This window comes from Sander vitreus, chromosome 4, assembly GCF_031162955.1.
Source record: "Sander vitreus isolate 19-12246 chromosome 4, sanVit1, whole genome shotgun sequence".
NCBI lineage: Eukaryota > Metazoa > Chordata > Actinopteri > Perciformes > Percidae > Sander > Sander vitreus.
The window spans coordinates 5,834,635-5,855,746 of NC_135858.1; the positions used below are offsets into that span (position 1 = coordinate 5,834,635).

At 41.9% G+C, this 21,112-nt stretch overlaps 1 protein-coding gene across 1 annotated transcript; it reads right to left on the reverse strand.

Moving 5' to 3' along the window:
- Positions 1-3,115: 3,115 nt before the first annotated feature.
- Positions 3,116-10,520, reverse strand: LOC144516529 (inositol hexakisphosphate kinase 2-like). The gene is made up of 5 exons (XM_078247890.1): positions 10,005-10,520; positions 8,397-8,577; positions 5,901-6,061; positions 5,229-5,404; positions 3,116-4,558 (listed from the first exon to the last, which is right to left on the reverse strand). The coding sequence occupies exons 1-5, from the start codon at positions 10,273-10,275 to the stop codon at positions 3,932-3,934; spliced, it is 1,416 nt and encodes a 471-aa protein (XP_078104016.1). The 5' UTR covers positions 10,276-10,520; the 3' UTR covers positions 3,116-3,931.
- Positions 10,521-21,112: the final 10,592 nt, after the last annotated feature.

The window sequence follows — 21,112 nt, forward strand, 5'->3', positions numbered from 1 at the left end:
TCTGACCTCACCTGAAAACCTACTTTGGTGTACTCGATCACGTGCACACATCATTAGCAGATTTTAAGCAGGTCGAGAGATTAATCTCTACACAACCAAAACCATCTTAATCACATTTGTTTTGTCTGCATATGAGTGAGAAAGAGTAGAAAGGCTTTTTTGTCTGTTTTTCCTGGCTTTCTTTTCTCCCTCATAACATTATTGACCCGTTTATGTAACTGCCTGTGCTGAGCTTGTCACTATTGAGTAAACTCAATTTAGCACAAACAGAATTGGCTGTATTCCTGAAGTTCTCGCTTTCTTTCGACACTGCGCTGCTCATTTTGGCAGTCGTGTTCTACTCAATAAACTAGTCTTTTAAACAAAGTGTAAGTTTACTGTTTGATAAAGACACATTAAAACCTAATGAAAATACTGTACAAAGACATTTTGGTATGACTGATTGGTGCTGTCTTAGGGAATAGGGAAAGCTGAATAGCACCTCGTACCTTGGCCACAACAGTGTTGACTGGTTGAAACCTCCACTCTGTTTTCACAGCCAAATACTGCAGCGTCCACTGCACGCTTGTATGCTAAGTAATGTGACTGACGAGGCAGCAATTCTTAGATGGCAGTGAGAGGATGCAGTGGTGCGGAGGCTCATATGTAAGAGTCATCGGACAGCCTTCAGACCACATAGATTGGTTGTATTCACTAATTTCCCTTCTTAACCAAAGATGCCTAAAAAAGGTAAAAACTGTGTGATGTTCTAGGCCATTTGTTGTTGTTTGTGTCTATAAGTATGTGAAAACAGAGAGGATGTGGGTGAGTTTATGCAAGAGGAATTCGGCTTAAATTATGCAGCATCTATCAGGATTTAGGGTGAGAAAATGATAAATAAATTCAAGGACTTACAAAAGGTGTAAAACACGCACAAACAAACAAACATACATACATGCAGCCTCAAATGCAAACACCCAAAAATAAAAATAGAAAGCTTTGCATGTTTTTCCTAATGTTTGTGTCCTGTCATATCTGTATTTGAGAGGCTGTCAAGGACAAGTCCTACAAACATCAAATAACCAAGAGGAAAGTGGAGCTATGGTACTGAAACATAAATTTGGTCTGGACTGTCCCCCATATGCAGGAGAGATGTGGAATAGTTAGCTGCCTTTCAACAGTGTAATAAGCGAATACGTGCTTCAAAGTTATTAGATAATCATGAGGGTGCGGATAATGAGTGAACTGCTGAGAGATAAGGAAATTAGTTAATGGCAGTGAACAAACAAGGGGAATTAATTTTGCATCATGCATGACATTGAACTTCAGTTGGTACTGTAAAGGACAACCTTTGCCAGGCAAAGTAATGGAATTATTATGGAATTATTGTTTTTGGAGGTAAGAAATACATCAATCACAGGAACGTGTGCTTTGAATGGAAGTGTACACCACTATGTCTACATGCAAGTGTGTACAATGTACAATCACTGACTGAATGTTCATGAGATGGTGGAGCAGACTTGATGAATGAATGAAATGTGACAGAGTGCATTCATATTTTGATGAATGGGGGGTGTGTCTCTTGTTCGCCCAAAAAAAGCGATGACACTGTTTCACTGCTGCTGTTGCCATGGTGATTTTAATTGTGGTTCTGCAACTGATCCATTTGCAGTGGCAGCCTTCACAAAGAAATGGGCTACGAGGACGCACATGCACACACGTGTCATACAGTGGCATGAAAACACTATGATATAGAATAACAGTGAATCTTAAGTATGTGCGTGGTGTAATATACATATGCATACACACAATATGACGATAGAATGTGATAATTCTGATGGTTAAAAGCAGCCTACTGATCCTGAGGCTGTGACGCAAAATTGGCTACTACCCCCGCAGTAGAGAGAGAGGGGGGGTTCTCCATCCTCTCATCTATTCATCTTATTATCACTTGCCATCACACAGCACAGAAACATCACATGCATATCCTGCTTCAGGTCTGACTGTGGCTCTGCAGCTGATCTTTGGAATATTGTGGTCTATATGTGGCGTGTAGTTACGGTATGTGCTCATAAACCACCCTAACCCTGCCCTGGTCTAGACTCTTAAAGATTAGAGTGTCTGTGCTTTACTGGTTTACAGTCCAAAACCCATGCAGCATGTGGTAGACAGTGACATGCAGGAGGCCACTATTCTTTTTTAGCATTACCTGAAACAGCCTTCATAATATGATGTACTACTCTACCCGATATAAGTGTTTTAACTGTGTCAGATATTTAGAATCTAATTTAACAAAATAATGTGTGTAGCTGTGGTAGGGTACACCATGCATTAAAATTGAAATGTGAAACATCAAAATGTATCTTTAAAAAATGACAACGCACATAAAACTGTGCTTTATATTTCACTGATTGATTTAAAATGTGTGTGTCAGATGGACGTATGTGGCAGCAGTAGAGAACATTCCAGAGAGAGGACACTGATGTGGTAATGGTCCGTGCTCTCTGTTGATACAAGCCTGTCTGCTTAATAGCTCTTCTCCATGCCGACTGCCGGTACTCCTCGCATGACACAGAGCATGTGACTCTGAGAGCAGATTGTTCAACTCCCCTCGGTCTGCCTTAGACTGGTTCGAGATGACCAGGACTGGCTGAGGCAGCCCAAAATGTCGTCATCCTCCACTCATGTCATAACAACCCGTCTCTATTTTAACATCCCTGCAACAGATACATTCTTCTAGATTCGGGGAAATAAGTCTAAATATATGCTTGGGGAATCTTGTGTCAAAGCTGCACTCAACATTACATTATAGGCCTCAGGCTTGGCATTTGCTCCAGTTATTTGTCTGCACAGCAGGTGCTAAGAGTGGGCCTGCTCATATTGAATGCAGTCCTATCATACTTTCCAGGGTATTTGTAGAGATATGAATTATAGTCATTATGTGCTTGTACTGACTCATGCTCAAAAAGCTGTCATTTGTGCACACACCCAGGGGACGACCTCCCATCCTGGATATTACATGAAATGTAATTGCTGCGACATTTAAATTTCCCATAAGCAGGAAGTCTGTGGTTTCTTTCTTTAAGCTGATGATCTCGTCAACATGTAGCAGCACATATAAAAGAAGACACAAATGTTAACACAAACCCAAGTCTTTATTTTCCTCCCCAACAGACTGTGGACAACACATACTGTACATACAAGGTAGAGGTATTTAAATGTCAAATAACAATATTAATTAATGTCATTATCATAACATTAATAACATGGAATGTAGTACTCTTCATTCGCTCTCTTTTTTTTAACTTTCAGTTTATTTTATGAAATATGTCAAATAAAGAAATAACTCTATATCATCTGTCCCTGATACTTATATGAATATAGTCTCTTTAAGTAAAGATGAACAGGGAAAGAAGGATGGCAGAATGAACAGGCAATAAAGAAGAATGGAGGGTGTGTGCTCACTACCTTTCCTTCTATCAGCTCTGTCCTCATATACGCTCTTTCACATTGCCCCATCCCAGTGTAAACACACAACAGAATGTGTTTGTGTGTGCAAAATGCTGATGCCTTCTTTGGAATCGGAAGTAAGAAAAACATTTCTACTGCCTCGAGACTTCAAACTGCTTTTATTTGCTGCCAACCCTTTTGGTCCCAACAGTGAACCGGGTTAAACAGAATGATGACAATGGGTAAATCACTCCATCAGTCACACAGATGTCTCGTCTATGTTATGTGCAAGTCTCTTTTATATCCCGTAGACGGACACAAACAACAGAAACATTGAGAAGCACCAACGGCAGAAACAGGAACTGGGTCCAATGAAAGGCCAGCTACAACAAGGTCTGATTTTGAAGCGGAGAGGAGAAAACTCTCTCCGCTTCTGTAGTCCAGTCCTGTTCTGTGTTACTGTGCATCTGTGTCTGAATGTGTGTGTGTGTCACGTCAGTCTTCAGTCCGTACTGTGGTTCTCCAGCTCGGAGATGATGGTGATCAGGTTCTGAAGACCAAAGATGTAGCCGCTGTCCAGGCCCTTGTACACCACGCTGTCCCCTTCGTAATGTCTGCAGGTAGTGTGGGCAAAATCTATCATTCTTACATCCACCAAGGGGCTACGGGGGTTTGAGCGGGACAAGCGAGCCTGGCTGACACCTGAGATCCCGCCACTGGTGCTGCCATCGCTAGACGTGGAGGGTCTGCGAGGAAAACCAAGTGCACCTGCTTCTTCACCCACCTCCTCCTCTTCTTCCTCCTCCATTTCTGGTTCAGCCTCCACCTCCTCGCCCTCTTCTTCTTCTTCTTCTTCTTCTTCAGAGAGGCCGTCCTCAGTGCTTTTTTGGTGGGGTGCGCCGTCGTAGATAATGAGCAGGGAGCTGGAGTAGAAGCGATAGGATTCACAGGCTTCCAGGGCAGCTTGCACCTCTTGGAGCCTGTGCAGCACCGGGGCGAAGAGTTCGCGTCGTAGACGCTGTCCGCTGTGAAAGAACTGGAACAAAGCTTCTTTGAAGTCTGGCACAGTCAGCCTGCGGCCATGGAACTTGTTCATGAACATCAGCTGGCCCGTGTCATACTGGTACACCTGAAGGGATGGAGAGACATAGAGGGGTTTGAAAAGTAGAGAAGGAATAGTGACTATGTCTATAACACCCAAAATTAGTTTTCCAACAAGGTTTTGTGTCTTATTCATATTTTTTCCTAGTTTCTGCTTAAATAATCATGGCAGTGAAGGAAAAAGTATTCCAAAATGTACAGATCAACTGTTTTGATTGGTCATTGTCAGAGATGTTGAACAGAGGTTCCATTGTTCTCAAATAGTTCATGGCCAGTGGGTGACCTTTACTGATTTAATGGCCAAAGACAAATCTTACCGCCATTTGGTGCTTGACAGGTGCCAATTTCAGGTCTTTGTTGCAGGGTATATTCATAAACAATACATGGTAGTCAGGTTATTAAAGGAATAGTTCCAAAATGAGACAAACAAGATGTAATGTGTTAATTTCAGAGCTTAAGAGGTGCTGGTAGTAGTTAGAGAGAGCCAGGCTGGCTATTTCCGCCAGTTTCCAGTTTGTGTGCTAAGCTAGGCTAATCAGCTGCTAGCTGTAGCCTTATATTAAACAGATTAGAGAGTGGTATAGATCTTTTCATCTCAACTCTTCACAAGAAAGTCAATAAGCGATTTCCCAAAATGTCTAGCTATTCCTTTAAAACAGAGCCATAAACACTAAAGCCAGTGTTGGATCAAAGCCCACCTGCATGCCAGAGAGGCAGACTCCTATTATGGGTGCTGTGCTGTTCTCACACTTGCGCATCTTCCTGGCCTTTTTCTCCTCCGTGACCTCGTCTCCATACTGTTGTGTGCCCATCTTCACGTCCAACACACACGGCAACGTGTGGCGCCACGTCAGATTCTCCAGCAGGATGAATTCTGGTAAACTGAGTCAAGGAGGCCAAAGTCAAAAAGCCGTGGCTTTGGTTCTACACTAATCAGCTTACAACTGCTCGACATGGTTAGATAAAAAAAAAACGTGTATATCTAAGCTTTTCCTTCCACAGGTTTCACTGCATTCACATGAATGCTATAATCCTTACAATACTGACTGTACAGGCAAGTCACAGCAAAATAAAGGAACTAATGGGAGGGCTTTGGAAGCACAACTCCACAAGGCAAAGACTTTGATAGCTAGACACTGTATTAGATAACAGGCACCAGGTGCATACTGGAGCCTCTGATTATCATGTATACTTTTCAACTGCATGTAAATAGGCAGGTTTTGAGGTGTCCTTGTGGCTCAGTTGGCTGGGGTGCGTGCCATGTCGCTGGAACCACTGAACAATAATCCTGTCTAGTTCCACTGTGATATGGAAAATTGCCAAAATAGGAAGAAGAAAAACTGTGTAGTTCTCAGTCAGTGAAAGGATACTGTATTGGTTGCAGTGCATGGCCTCCTCTTTTAGCTTCTGCAGGTGCTGCTGTTGAAGTGTGACAGTCCAGGGTTTTTGTTTGAGCTGTGGTACAGCATTACTGTGACTGCGCTCCAGTCTGTAGTAGAACACCTCGGCCTCCTCCTCCAGTTTGTGAACACTGGACGGCAGACGGAGAGAACATCATTAGTTTTAGGCACACACACAAAAAAACAAAACAGACTCAGTATCTGCTTGTGTATGTGGTTAAAGCTTTAGTGCGTAACTTTTGAATATTAATGAACGTCCGTTACATTCAAGTCATGTCTTTGTAGACAAATGTCTTTGTTCTATATATTTCCTGTTTGTATCTCACTTCTGGTTAGTCACCCTGAAGAAGGCCTGTGTATTTTTTACTTTTTTCTATGCCATCAATAAAGGCTTTTTAAAGCAACACTAGAGAACTTTTCCCGCTTCGGTCCCCCTACAGGTTGGAAGCGGAATTGTCCATTACATTACATTATGCAAGTTTGCCAGATCGGGTAGCGGATCTGTAGTTCGAATGCACTGGACAATGTAATGTAATGGACAATTCCGCTTCCAACCTGTAGGGGGACAAAAGCGGGAAAAGTTCTCTAGTGTTGCTTTAATATTTTCTTCAACAACAGTGCCTTGGTTTTCATGCTGTTCTGATACAATTGCCAAATAAGTTGATACAAAGCTAATTAGAACTATCAGCGCCACAAAACGCTCTCTGTATTTCTCAGTATGGCTATGTTTAGAAAATGGTGTCGTCCGGCCTATTTCCCGCGCAGAAAATCGAGCAAATATAATTACCTCTTCTGAAGAGTCCATCATGTTTTTTTTAATCCTCCATGTCCTCCTTGGTTACAAGCAACTGGGTAGAGGAGGGGGGAAGGCTTGTGTCATGTGGATGCGCCAACATTTTTGTTGTCATTACTTATAATTCCTCATGGGGGAGACAGAAATTACGCACTATAGCTTTATCTATTTATGTGGATAGTAGAGCACAAAACAAGAGGGCAGCAATGATATATTGGAAGAACCCAATGGAATAGTGTCTTTCAGTCACTATCATCCATCCAAAACATTTAAAATCAACCTCGTCATATATTTTGCCGTCAACCAGTATCAGCCTTCCAGCCGTTCCGGCACTCCAGGCCAGGGGACTCATTTATAAAACTGTGCGGCGAATTTGCGTCAGAAGTGGCGTACAGACGAAACACAGGATGTGAGTACGCATAGAAATATTTGGATTTATAAAACCGTGCGCACGTACGTCATACACCGGATTCCCTTTATAAATCACAATGGACGCTAAATGTGGCGCAGCTTTGGTGGCTTCATGTCATGGCCATAATTGCCCTTAAATAGTCACTGAAACGCCCCAAATTAATATGCATCCATACCGACATCATGCGCACAGAAGAAAACAAAGCAAAGGACTTTCACTCAATGTGAAGTTGTAGTTCTTGTTAGAGAGGTGGAAAAGAGGAAAATATGTCGTTGTGTTATGTAAAACAAAAATAAAACGATCTAAAGCCATAAAAATAAAAACACTATGCTACTGTAGGCTATATGATGACCATATTAAAACGATGTGCTCCACCAGACGGAGACATCGAAAACAGCATCAGTCTATTTGTCCTGTTTATCGTATTATTCATGAGAATAAATTCCATAACATGCCAAAATAATTACAGAACATTTGAGTTTTCTTCGCAAATATATTTCTTTGAATATACAATAGTAGCTTGTTTTATTTTGTCTGTTTTTCACCGCAGAGGGATCAAACAGGTGTTTGTGTAGGATATTAATTGTGAGAATGGCTTTGTGAATTCTTCATATCATCAATAAAGGGAATATTTCGATTTTCACAATGGTTAGGCCTACACAATGGTCTCAGATTCACACAGTTTCACGGGTTTCGTCCATCTGGCGTCGGTGTTGCCGTTTCTCATTTCACCCGTTTCTGTGCGTACGCCTGGGTCAGAGTGTCCGTGGAGGACCGCACATTTTCCCGTCAGGTTGGCTTTTTATAAATCCCAATTCTCTGCGCCACGTCTTCACACTTTTGTGCGTATGCCACGTTTATAAATGAGGCCCCAGGGCTGACTAAGTTTTGTGTTTGTGTATATGCGTGGACATGAATCTATTGCAGTTATGTAACCCTGAGGCTGTGATCCTCTCTCTAACTGCCAAGGCCAAGGATCAGCCTCTAACAGTTAGAGCCTTTTATGCCTTAAGCTGGATGTGTAAGTCAATGTGCATGTCATCAGTCGATTTATGAGTCTTCAGACTAAATATAGTTGTCTTTACCATTCATGGAAAACTAAAGATGGTTTTAAATATAGTACACCATGGTTGGTTCTGAAGTGACCAATGCATTATCTTGAATTTAATTTACATTAGCCTTGATTTAAGTGTGAAAGTGACTCACTTTGCCCTTGTCTGCTGATGCATTGACTAACCCTACTTTATCTCTTTTATCTCACCTCTTGTCTTTGTCTTTACAAGAGTGGCGGCTTTGGCCATCTTTGCTGTGATTTTCGCCGTCCACAAGCGGCGAGGATGCCATCATTTTCCCCCACATGAGATCTGGGTCACTCTGGAGGGGGTAAGCAATGAGGCAAAGGTTTCCTTCTTCATCCTCCTCAAAGCTCACTGACACCACACCTGAGAGCAGGACATAGAGGGAAACAGAAAGACACCTGTTAGACATGTGTGTCATGGAGCAGTGAAGAGAATACGTCTCGCATAAAGAATCAAAGCACAATAAAGCTGCCAATAAAGAGAACACAAGCTCTAAAGTGCTAAGAATCTCTTATTCCCATCTTGTTGCTTTTTTACAGCAGTTACACTTAGAGAGTACTGTGGATCTACATCCACATCTGCTTAAGACATCTGTCCTAACAATACCTGGACAAAACTATAACAGGGGATGGGACAGATAGTGAGCTATCAAAGCAACACAGAAAAGGACAGAATGAAAGAACAATCAATGGATATCAGTATGCAGGCAGTGGGTTGTAATTTGTATACACAAAAACAGACCATGCTTTTAAGTAGGTCTAATGCTAAAAAACAACATAGAGAAGATAACAGCTCAAACACAAATGACACAAGGCTACAAAATGTAAGTTCTATTTGTTACCAAAAAATCTGTTGGACAGAGCCAGGCTAGCTGTTTTCAGTGTTTGTGCTAAACTACACTAACCAGCTGTGGGGTGTAGCCGTATATTTAACAAACAGATATGAGAGTGCATATATCTTCTCATCTAACTCTCCACCAGCAAGTCAATCTCACACAAAATGAGGAGCAGTATACAGTACATGAATATCATACTGAAACCACAAAGCATCACTGCACACATACAGAAAAAAAATATGATGCTAGTCTACAGGCTTCAGCTATAGATGAAGAGCACAACAAGTAATAGTCTGCAGGAGAGCAAAGGTTTCCCAAAGCTTATCTGTATCACAAACAGCCTATCCTCCCCATGGTGTTTCCATAATATGGCTAAAGAAGGAGGGAAAATAAGGTGAAGGAGAGGAGGACTGAGATTGTAAGTAAAAAATAAGGATAAAGAGTTGAAACTGCTGAAATGAAAGCACGGTTGCCAGAAAATATTAATAGCAAAGCAACGGAAAGGGAAAATAGAAAATACGAGCCTGATTTAACATCAGTGCCCGTGCTCGTGCCTATGTTGACCTTTTCAGATGACCTCATAGTGGATTTCCAGAAAAAGAAATGGGGGCAAGCCTGACTTACCTGTGTTAGTACAGCCTCCTACAAACAGGACATCACAACTGGCTGGGCTGTTTGTAAGAGGCCCACTTGCAGTCTCAGCTGCAGCACCCTGTGGTACAATTTGACACGTGCTGCCGTCAAGCACAGAGAAATAACACTTGAGCAGACGCAGGGAGCTCTTTTTTCCTAAAAATCTAAACATGTACACTTTACACACAACCTGCAAAACTTAATTTCCCACCTGATTTGCACATATGCACATAGAGCAGTGAAATAAATAAAGAGCTATGCATAACAACACAACAAAACACAGCAGCCACAACACAGGTTAGAAAAGGATAGTTTGCATTACCTCTATACTGGGGGATAAACTTCCTCATGGAAGCAGGCACACATTTGTAGAACTGATGTTCGCGGGGGATGAGGGGTTTGCAGATGGTCTGCTCCCCGAGGCTCAAGACGCAGCAATGTCCCCCCACTTGGTGTAGGAAGGGCTCAAGCATCACTCCTTTCTCCATGTAGCACTGCTGGTGCTGCAGCTGGTTCGGTTGCTGCTGCTGCTGCTGTTGCTTTTGCTCTAAATCCGTGGCCTTCTGGGCCTGAGCCTCCACAGCCGGACCCATCCCCTCGCCCTGACCACACTACTGTGGGCATCAGGACAGGAAGGAGGAAATAGAAGAGAAACAATAAAACGCCAAGGTTTAGTGGATATTTAATTCCTTTTTAATTCCTTGTCTGGCAGTTCTTGTAGCTGAGTAGAAACAGAAAGCCACATACAGTCCTCTAAACGTTGAGGTTTGGACTAGTGCTGCAGCGGAAGATAAAGCAAACAGAGACAGATCCTGCTTGTGCCTACACTTCAGACTGAATGTTCTCTGATTGCTGAGAACTGGCTCTCCACTGGTAAAGCTCTCACACTGGGCCCACCCTCATCACAAGCAATCCTCCAATCAGGAGCACCCAAAGCAGGCTGTTGGGTGGTAACCCTTCCAGGGAAAAGAGCAAGCAAACAAAGACAGGGGTGGGAGGGGGGTATCTGGGGGAAGGGAGAGAGGAAAGAAAAAGAAAAACAAGGAGGAAGGACAAAGCTGAACCCAGCTGTTTTTCTCTCTGTGACAGTTTTTTAACAACCTAACATAACAAGCATCACGATTTCTTCATATAATTATAATTATTTCATTTTGCATGTGTATTTGGTAAAAAACAAAAACTTAAATAATGTCAAAACATCAAGCATTATATATGCGTGACTTCCTGGCCCCTGCCTAAGTCATTTTCTTATGACATTTGTTGCAAGAACTAAATATGCAAGATTCTTCATCTGCAATACGTCAACATATTTGGTCATATTCCTGGTTAAAAAGTGGGATATGCCAAGAATAACTATTCTAAAAATAACACAACGTGGCCCATATATTTCAATTTAATTTAGAACTGACCCGAATGCTTCGAAGCTTCGATCGTTTCCATGGTTATCAATGTCAGAATCAGTCTTCGAATGCTGTGTTCTTTTCTCTTTTAAAATATTAGCCTATATTATTTAATGTGTCACCCCCAAATATTCAGAATAGCCCATTAAATAAGGAATAGTAATCCAACATTATTCATTTATATACATTCATTTACTACATTCATTATTATAAATGGTTATTCTCAGACGGATTGCTGTTTGTTGTGTGTGTAAGTTTCTTCTATGACAGCAAGATTCAAAGATTCAAAGTTACAGTTTTTTGGAACATAAACTACAGCAAAGCTGATTCATTGATGACTGGCGATTTAAAATCACACCCAGTTTACGACACGTGCGTGTTTTGATTTGTACATAGGAGCAATCTGCAGCCCCTTGAGAACATCAGCACCCCACAGAAAGAACCAGAAAACAAAACTGGATCCATCTTCATTGCAGTGACTATACATGCTACACACAAAGCCACCATTCAGACCATAACCGGGCAGAATGAGAGTACGTCAACTGGGTCGATGTTTCATTGTATCAAGGCTGCGGCAGCGCCAGAGGGCTTTACAGCACATTCAGGCATCCTAGAAATGTGATCGGCAGATATGTCTGTATTAACGAGAACGATGGTTGGTGAGGGCGAGGGGAGGGGAGTGCAGGAAGGAAGTGTTGGTGAGGTCTGTCTTTTGCCCATGTGTGGCAACGGACATTGGAGGAGGAGGCTAATATGAAGGTGGTGAGTAAATTTAGATATAAAACAAATGAAAGATATAGAAAGAGGCATTAGAGGGTAACGTGAAGGGCAAAATAACAAAGAGCACACACAACACACACACACACACACACACACTTTTTATTTATTTTTATTTATTTTTATTTGGATAGGTTGCATAGTTCTTACTTCAAAACAAACAATCTACTCCTCCATACATACATGTCTTTAATAAATGTTATGTGCATGCTCAGTATTTTTCATGGTTCTGAGAACTAGTTTGTTGTGTGTTTTGTACTGCTGACCTACTTCAAGAGCCTTAAAAGATTAAGGATGAGACAAATAATCTGAATGAGGTGGCTTGAGTCTGGATTTACCTGGACTGATTTAGGCGGTGTCCAAGGAGAAATGTGCGTAGACACATCGGCTTATAGTCACACCTGAAGAACACTCGGAAGCCATGAAGATCACATATGCAGTCAGGCAGAAACAGAGCAACACATACACAACAATCAAATACAAAGCACACAAAAACAATGAATCCCTGCAAAAACACGTAAACACAAACACAAAAGCTGTACCTCTGCTGGCCTGGCGCGGTGCAGTGGAGAAAGGCTGATCTTACCTGTGTGGTGATTTGCGAGGTCATTTTCCAGACTGATCTACTCACATGACATCCCACCAGATAAACCCGCTAACCAAATGCTCATGGGTCACTAAACACTTAAGCCCCCAATAAAAATACCACATGATGTAGGTAATTCAGGCTGTGGACTAGCTATTAATAAACAGTTTGCTGCATGCCAAATGCAAGAGACAAATAAACACAGGGATCATACAGAGGGGAAACAATTCACTGGCTGCCACCACAGGCCAAGAGGACAGACATTGAAGTGGAAAAAAAACTCACTTGTCCAAACATCTTTGCCCTCAAAGGGTAAACTATTCAGGGTAATCTAAAATAATATTCAAATACAAAGTTATTTTGTTTATTTCTGAGAGATACAATAATGCCTGCAGATCCATACCATACACGATAGACTATTAAAGCTGGGGAAGGCAGTTTTGTTTGGCCTCTTTGGGCAAAATATTCCATAATAACCTTTCAGCAAATATAATTCAAGTGTTCTGAGAGAAAACTAGACTTCTGCACCTCCTCTTGCCTGTGACGGGAGACTTTTGCCAAGCACAGATCATCTCAGAGAGAGGGCATTCCTGCCAACCATAGCCAAAATAGAATGGCATCGGGATCAAAATCACGATCGGGACGATTGAAATGAATGACTAGTACTCCATTATATATACTATAAGTGCATTTCTTTGTCTCTAGATTGATAACAGACATGCCATTTAGACCCATTTCAATTTGCTTGGAACATGTCATACATTTCTTAAATGTAGATCACTGACCATACCTGGTACAGTTATATACTGCTGGAGCAAACTCTGATTGACATTTCTGCCAAAGATGCCTAAAATTAAATGAATACATTCATATTTCATAATTCAGCTTATTGTACTTATGTGTTCGTAGCACTGTATTGTCTCAAGGCATAAAGATAGTCACATTCTATTTTTCATACATTCAGACCCTGCCCACTGTCACACCAAATTTGGGATAAATCAGAGCTTGAATTATGAAATTACTCGAGTTCATGTGTATAAAATCCCATTCGGTATGGTTTTACTTATTATGTGTGTATATCCACTTATTTAATTTATGAGGTGTGAGATCTGTCAACCAATTTTGCAGTAAACTATTTGTATACAATAAAATGGGGTGGATAATGGGGCTGAAGCCTGTGTTCGGTTACATAATTAGGGGCCTTGACACAGTTTTATCATATGTCAACAACACTTTATGTATGTGTATGTATGGTGTGTGTGTGTGTGTGTGTGTGTGTGTGTGTGTGTGTGTGTGTGTGTGTGTGTGTGTGTGTGTGTGTGTGTGTGTGTGTGTGTGTCTCTTGGCATCCACCACCCTACCTCAGGTGATTGAATGGAGGGGAGGGATGCACATATCCTTTAGCATGTTGGCACATCTCTCACACCATTGTATACAAATATAAAAAGACGCATCTCTCTTACCATAAATAACAGCACTCATACACCTTATTGTGTAGTATTTTAAGCTGGGCACTGACATAAACACAATGGCATGCCCTCCGTGTCTCCAGACCAAAGCTCTTTCCAGACACTCCTTTCATTGTTGTGCATAGCCAAACAGAATTTAGATGCAGCTATGTTTTACCATGAAAGGACAGCGCCATAGTCATAAAAGATTTTAGAATAATTTAGAATATGAAAAAAATATATAGACAAAAAAGAAAAATAGGAAGACTGGATGAAGTAAGATCGGGACACCAAAGGAAAAGATGAAGAAACAAGGAAGAATAGGATTGCATGATGGGAGAACGAGTGGAATCCAATACAAGATAGACTGCAGGAAAGGTGAAGCTATGGTTTGAAACCTAAAATCCTCATATTAAAAGAAATGTGATCATTGCTGTGAGAAGATAAACAACCACTTCATCCAGGACACCCAATACTGTAAATCAGCTCAGCATGCAAAGGTCCCCTGCGGACTTCTACCCAGATGAATATTAATCCTTGGAAAAAGACCGCACACGTGCAAAGACATAATACGGTAATACAAGGCTCTACGTCGGAGTACAGTTACAGCAACTAGAGGCTGCAAACTGACCTACTAAAATACATGCACATACTCTCAACATGCACGAACAAATGCAAGTAAGCATGCACAAACACGCCATGTCACATAAATAGATAGACACCTGAAAGTTAGTAAGTCTATTTATTGTGACAGAAATTAGAGACGCTTGGGGCTATCAGACACGAGTCTTGTGTGCTACCGTGATACTCTGCTGGATGGTTTGACTCTGCTGTTCAGTCTGTTTGCAGTGCAGGATGCCTCTGACTCTGAAACATACAGTCCTATAACCAGGATAGTAATAATTTGTCACCTGCAAAATGCTTGTAGGTGTAAGATCTTGTTCATTTAGCCCTTAATGGACTTACTTTATGTGGTAATTTAACCCAATATCAATTTGATGATGCATAGTTGCAAGATGCATTTTCTTTTTCTACTAAACTTTAACTAAAACTTACATATAGCCGTTATTTATTATCCAAAGCAAAATACATATAGAGCTATTTTAGTGACATTATTCCAAATCATTTTATTGGAAAGCAAATATGTGATTCCACAACATGATTCCTATAATTACTGTGGCACCTACTGCTCAAAATGTAGGAAGAAGTAGTATGGCCTTATGGTGGAGGTTTTATGTGGTATGCAGCAAGGCAAAAGAGGGTGACTGGGAAGAGTCATAAAGCTCCATGGTAGCACAAGTAAGAAAAAAGTGGGGGAGATTTATAGAAAGGTCTGTGATCAAATGCATAGTGTGTTTACAGTCTGTGTGGGTAGGGACTTTGGTGGGTGATACAAAGCAGTGTGGGCTGTGTTGGCAGTAGTGCAGTGTGTTACTGTACCACTAGTCTCGCTTTGCCAGACCATCCACACACTGCGGAGCGGAGTAGGGTCTGGCTAGTCCACACAGCATTCGGGATGGGAGAAAAACGTGCTCTGGTTTATTGGCATTTCTTTAAACCAATCACAATCATCATGGGCGGCGCTAAGCTCCGCACAAAGCCGCTGCAAAATAGTTGTGCTAGAGAAAAATCTGATTGGACAGATAGTCTTGCTAGCTGTCTCAATTTACCATGCAGAGATCTGAGAAGCAGTCAACAATAGTCCTCATAAATCCACCGAAGTTTAAAATTCCAACAAAAAGAAAGTGGAAGGAAACGGAAAGGACATGCATCCGGCGGAACTTCCTGCGGCACTGGAGCAATCCCGGAAGTGGAAGTATATAGACTACTGTACCACAGACAGCCCTGCACAGAAGTGCTTGTGTGTGCATGTGAGGAAGAGCGCAGAAGAGATTACAGAAAAGCCCATCCAACCCCCCCTCTAAAGACCCCCTCCCGCCCTTCAGACAAAATCTACACCCTTGCAAGGTTGTAATCGTTAACGAAAACGAACGAAATAACGAAAACTAGGTGGGAAAAAACATTGTCGTTAACTGAAATAAAAATGTCTTTATAAATGTCCTTAGTTTTCATCTTTGTCGATCTTTCATAGAGCAAATAACGTTATATCTCTCCGACCATGACATTTCCCGTAGACATGTATAGTTTCCGATTGGGAATCCAGAAATTCCGGATAATCCACGTCAAATTGAAGACAGCGTGTCTTTGGCTCCGTGCCTCTCGCCTGGCATCATGGCGGTACCGAAAGTCGGAAGAAAGCGGTAGTCCTATTTGATTATGACTGTGTCAGATAAAAGCGCCTTGCAGTGGAAGGTGGTAAAATATGTGGACAATTTATTACAGGGAAACATCCCACGAATTTGAGAGTACATTTGTGAAGCGCACACAAGCTAGGAGGCTAACCTAGCTTACCTTAACAAGGTAAAGGAGAACGCAAAGCCCCCTTTCCCCGAAACAGAAGCTAACCCCGGTAACGTTACGGGCGTGGATGTATGGATACAGGGCCAGACAGCATGACAGAGACAACAGCAGGACAGAGAACACTACAGGAGGGCTTTCAGCGGCGAACTGCTGGTTAGTACATACGCAGGAACACCAAAAGCGGGAGGAAGCGTGGCTTAATACGTGGATTGATACTGGGATGTCCACACAACTGAGTGACTCGACTGACTTCAAAAAGTTCGCCACTTTACTCCAACCAAAGTTGAAAACACCTGTTCATGTCTTCTTTAGTCTGTTGGTTATTTAGGTTTTTTTCCTGGAACACGACACTTACACATTTTGCACATACTGCGTCTTGTGTAGACTGTTTACATATTTATGACCATATGTAGGCTACATTTTATGTACTGGTCTTATTGTTGAATACATTGTGAATACATATTTCTAAAATTGTATGATGTTTTTGTTGAGTTATTATTACACAATACTTTTTCTGATCTTTTTGAATCGCCCGACAAATAACCCATATTACAAAAAAAGACTAAAACTAATAAGAACTAAACTAAAACTAAGCATTTTCAAAAAATAAAAACAAAACAAAACTAGCAAACCCGCTTTAAAAACTAATTAAAACTAAACTGAATTTGAAAACAAAAACGATTTAAAAATTCAAAACGAAATAAAAATAAAAACTAATGAAAAATGCAAAACTATAATAACCTTGCACCCTTGCTGCACTAATGCAGCCCTCCTTTCTATCCCTATATAATTACATTTAGCGACTTTTTAGACATTCTTAATGACATTGCACTAGTACCCTCAAACCGGCATAACGTAGACAACATTCAATCCACTACCACTGACATCTAAGGAAACGTGGGGGCCATCCACACGGAAACGCTTTTTGGTGTAAACGCACAAGTTTTGCATCGTTTTGGCCGATCGTCCAAACGAATCCTGTAAACGCACCGCCTGAGGCCCTGTTCACACGAACATGGTTATTTTGAATAAACGGTGACATTTCCCTTCGTTTGTGCCCTTTGTTTACACGCAAACGGAGAATTCGCCTCTGAAAACAAGTCTTTCTAAAACTTATGGCCCGAGTGGAGATTTTGGAAAACTTACTTTGCACGTTTGCATGTAAACAGACAAACGGAGGTTTAGGCAGCCGAGGAAGTGAGGAAGAGAAGAGAGAGGAAGTGATTCTTTGCTGTTGTTGCTATTTTCGGGACATTGGCTAATGTGGGCTTGAGCTTCTCGTTTCACTGCCACCTACAGGTTTGGTATGCTCTTTGGCATTGACGGCATATATACACGGGTAAATGTAAACTAACACTTTTCTGAAAACTGACAGCTGTGCACAATGTTATTTTTGAAAATGGAGAGGTTGAAATGTCCGTTTATGTAAATAGCCGGCCACGTGTAAACGTAGCATAAAGACGCACTTTTTTGAAACCTGGTCCCAAGTTGAAAAAATTAGAAAACGCCGCCCTTGCGTCTTCGTTTGGACGGCGAAGCCCCATACTTGCGTATCGATGATGTCATCGCCACACCCCTCGACCTCTAGCCTTCGACCTCTTATCCCACGACGACGTCTCATAACAACAACAATGGCGGACTACATGCTTGTGTTCCTGCTGGAGAACATATTGAGCCTATTAGGGTTACTAGGGCAACATTTATGTATACAGCTCGCAAGCTTTATGCGCATGCTCTGCCTCTTCTTCTCTGTTTTTTGGTGAATTTCTGTAGCAGAAAAAGCGCCACCTATAGGCCTGGAATATGAAGTAGCGTGTTGAGTCATTTACAAATGGATCCGTTTGGACGCAAATATACTAGAAACGATGCCAGGGATAACTGAAGTACCCCCCATTAACCTCTCATCCATCAGTTATGTTAAAATCAAGATACCTCTCGGACTCTCCTCTCGTTACTCGTCTCTTTTTCTCCTGAGGTTAAGTTCTGTACCTGGATAGTGAGCAGTCCGGGTGATACATAAGCAGGGTGGTGGAGAGGGCATTGCGAGCCCTGGGGTTTGGGGTGCTGGGCCTGATGATGGTTTCTGAGTGGGTGCTGATAGGAAAAGCTTGACCTTGTTTCAGTATGATGATTGAACACCTGAGGCCCACAGAGAGACAGAAAGTAAGGACAGCTAAATGATGTAGAGTGGAAAGGTTCTGCGGCCTCTTCTATGTAAAACTGGACATTTAAACATGTATTCTGGACACTAGTTCCCCAAGATAGTTTAAAAAAAAAAAAAAAAAAAAAAGATTTACTGAAGGTGTAGCGACCGGAGATCTGAGAAGCCATAGGGTACAGAATTACCCGTCAGATCTTCTCAGCTATGATATGTTACGTATGTTATGAGAGCTGTAATTTCTAAATCAGACCAAGAGTTTATTCCTCTGATGACCTTCTTGTGAGGCATTTATGTCTTAACACAGAGCATATCAACTTTCTGTCCAAATCCATCTACAATGTTCAACCCCTCACTTATTTCAGAGCCAGGACAATATTTGACATTTAGATGAACATAGCTGGTGTTACAATATAGTGGACCATAAAGGACCACTAACAGGCTTATTTTTACCCCCTGGATGTTTGGATCCACAGTGATCCATATCCCCATCTGCACCTCCCAGTCCAATACTTACATAACATTAACATGACCTGGCCTAGTAAAACAAATGAGGAAGAAAAAGAAATGAGTAGCCTAAAGCAGTGAATTACGGAGGGTGAGTTGCAGACAAGTGAGAGTCCAGAGAGGTCCTTGTCTACCTGAAGCTCAAATGCCTTTGGCCTGGTTTGGTGTGCTTCATGGACAACTCCTGCTATGTCTACCTGCAAAACACAAAGAGACGCATGAACACCACTTCAGAGTTATGACTGTATCTGTTGTTGAACAAAAGGTCAACAGAGTTAAACACACACACACACACACACACACACACACACACACACACACACAAACAAACAAAACCAACCCCACAAATAGAAACTGTTGTTTCAATGCCACTAACCTCTTCTACCATAACAGTGTTTCCGCCAGAGTTGCTTAAGTGCATTTCTCCAGAGGCCAACCCCACAACTTAACTTGTAATGTGTCAGTGACAAATTAGAATTCACTCTGCCTAACTCTCTCATGCCGGGTACTAACGGAACCTAAAACACAGCGCATGCACACACATGCATGAGTAGTGTCAGACAAGGCATGAAAGGTGCATGTGTGCAAACAACACATTGAGGGCAGTCAGGCACAAACATTTCAGAAATACATCTGATGTCTGACTAATCAGATGCAGCAAAATGATGGGAACACTAAGGCAGTAATTCTCTGAATGTTCAACTCCACAGGAAAATACTATTGACAAAAATAGATAAAAGAGTGACTGTATAATCAAGAGGGAGCAAAGTCGTCAGACAGGCTGAAAATGTGGAGACAGTGAAGGGAGTCAGACGGACACAGAGATGGCTTCTAAATGAGCTGGCAGTGTCAACAACTGCTTTGACAGTCCAGTGATAGTGCAAACAGAGGCTATATATATAAACTCAGTAATCCCTCAACAAAAGGGCACTTAATGAGAGTCTGCCTGAATGGTAGGATGTGAGCTAGAGGGAGAGAGGTGGAGGGAGAAATGTAGCTGGCAAAGGCCCAGGATTGTGCCACAGCTACCCTGAGCAGGTCGGCCACTCATCGAATGGAACCCCTTCATGCTCAGTACCCTCTCAATGACAAATACCACGCTCTACTTCTCTGTCCAAATGGTTTCCCTGTCATAGGCCAGCAATCCACCATACTTCTCCTTTCACTGCTACTAATCAAAAAAAATTAAGCCGCTGAGGGGATTATCATATGTAGTCTCAGGATTAAAACTCGTCACACTTTCCATGACTGAGAAAGGGTGACTAACTGCTAAGTCACAGCCAGCCATGAAGGGGGACGATAGCCCTGACAGTCACCCTGTTGGATTGGATAAGTACCTGAATTATGCAGAGAGGTCAAAGAAGCACTGTTGGCTCCAGGCCTAGGACATGCTTTGATACTTGGGCCTCAAATATACTGTGTCGGCACAGTGTTAGTTTCGCTCCACAAAACAACCCTGATGTGGTTTCATCTTGTTCATATCCAGTGTCAATTGTCTATTTCCCTACATTTTTAATCTCAGAGGGAAGCGCTTCTGTACTGCTGTGGAGATATCGACCAATCTTTAAAGTGCCCATGTTATGAAAAAAAAAACACTTTTTCTGGGATTTGGGGTGCTAATTTGCATCTCTGGTGCTTCCACACACATACAAACTTGGAGAAAAAAAACATCCATGCTGTTTTGAGTGAGATACGGGTTTCTGAATGTATCCTGCCTTCAGTCTCCGGATGAGCTGTTCAAAAGGGGCAGGGCCGTCTACGTTATCGGCCGAAACATTTGGTGTGTGCTAACCACTTTAGCTAATACCTCATCAGCTAGCTGTTTCTCCAACTTCGGTCAGTACAAGGCAGGATTAGCTGGTAGACTTCTTCTAAACGAGGGCGCACTTCCAACTTTGCGTGGAATACCTGCAGACGAGGACATGTAAGTAATTCTATAGTGTTGTAGCAGTGTTTTGCCATTGAGAACGAGGTGGCTAACCGCTAGCAGCGCTAGCTTCTAGCTAGTAGTTGTTACCTAGCCACAGCACATGTGCGACTCCCAACAAAGATAGGATAGAAGTGAGATGTCTCACTCTGTAGCTAAAACAGAGAGCTCAACACACAGGGTCAAAAGAGGAGCTGCAGCAATGT

Bases quoted from the DNA above. Each gene is read 5' to 3' on its own strand.
- LOC144516529 (XM_078247890.1), bottom strand. From the start codon at position 10,275: ATGGGTCCGGCTGTGGAGGCTCAGGCCCAGAAGGCCACGGATTTAGAG. The intron at 5,405-5,900 runs GTATCCTTTCAC...TCAGTTTACCAG, and splicing joins CATGCACTGCAACCAATACA to AATTCATCCTGCTGGAGAAT. The intron at 4,559-5,228 runs GTGGGCTTTGAT...CCATCCCTTCAG, and splicing joins TCTGCCTCTCTGGCATGCAG to GTGTACCAGTATGACACGGG.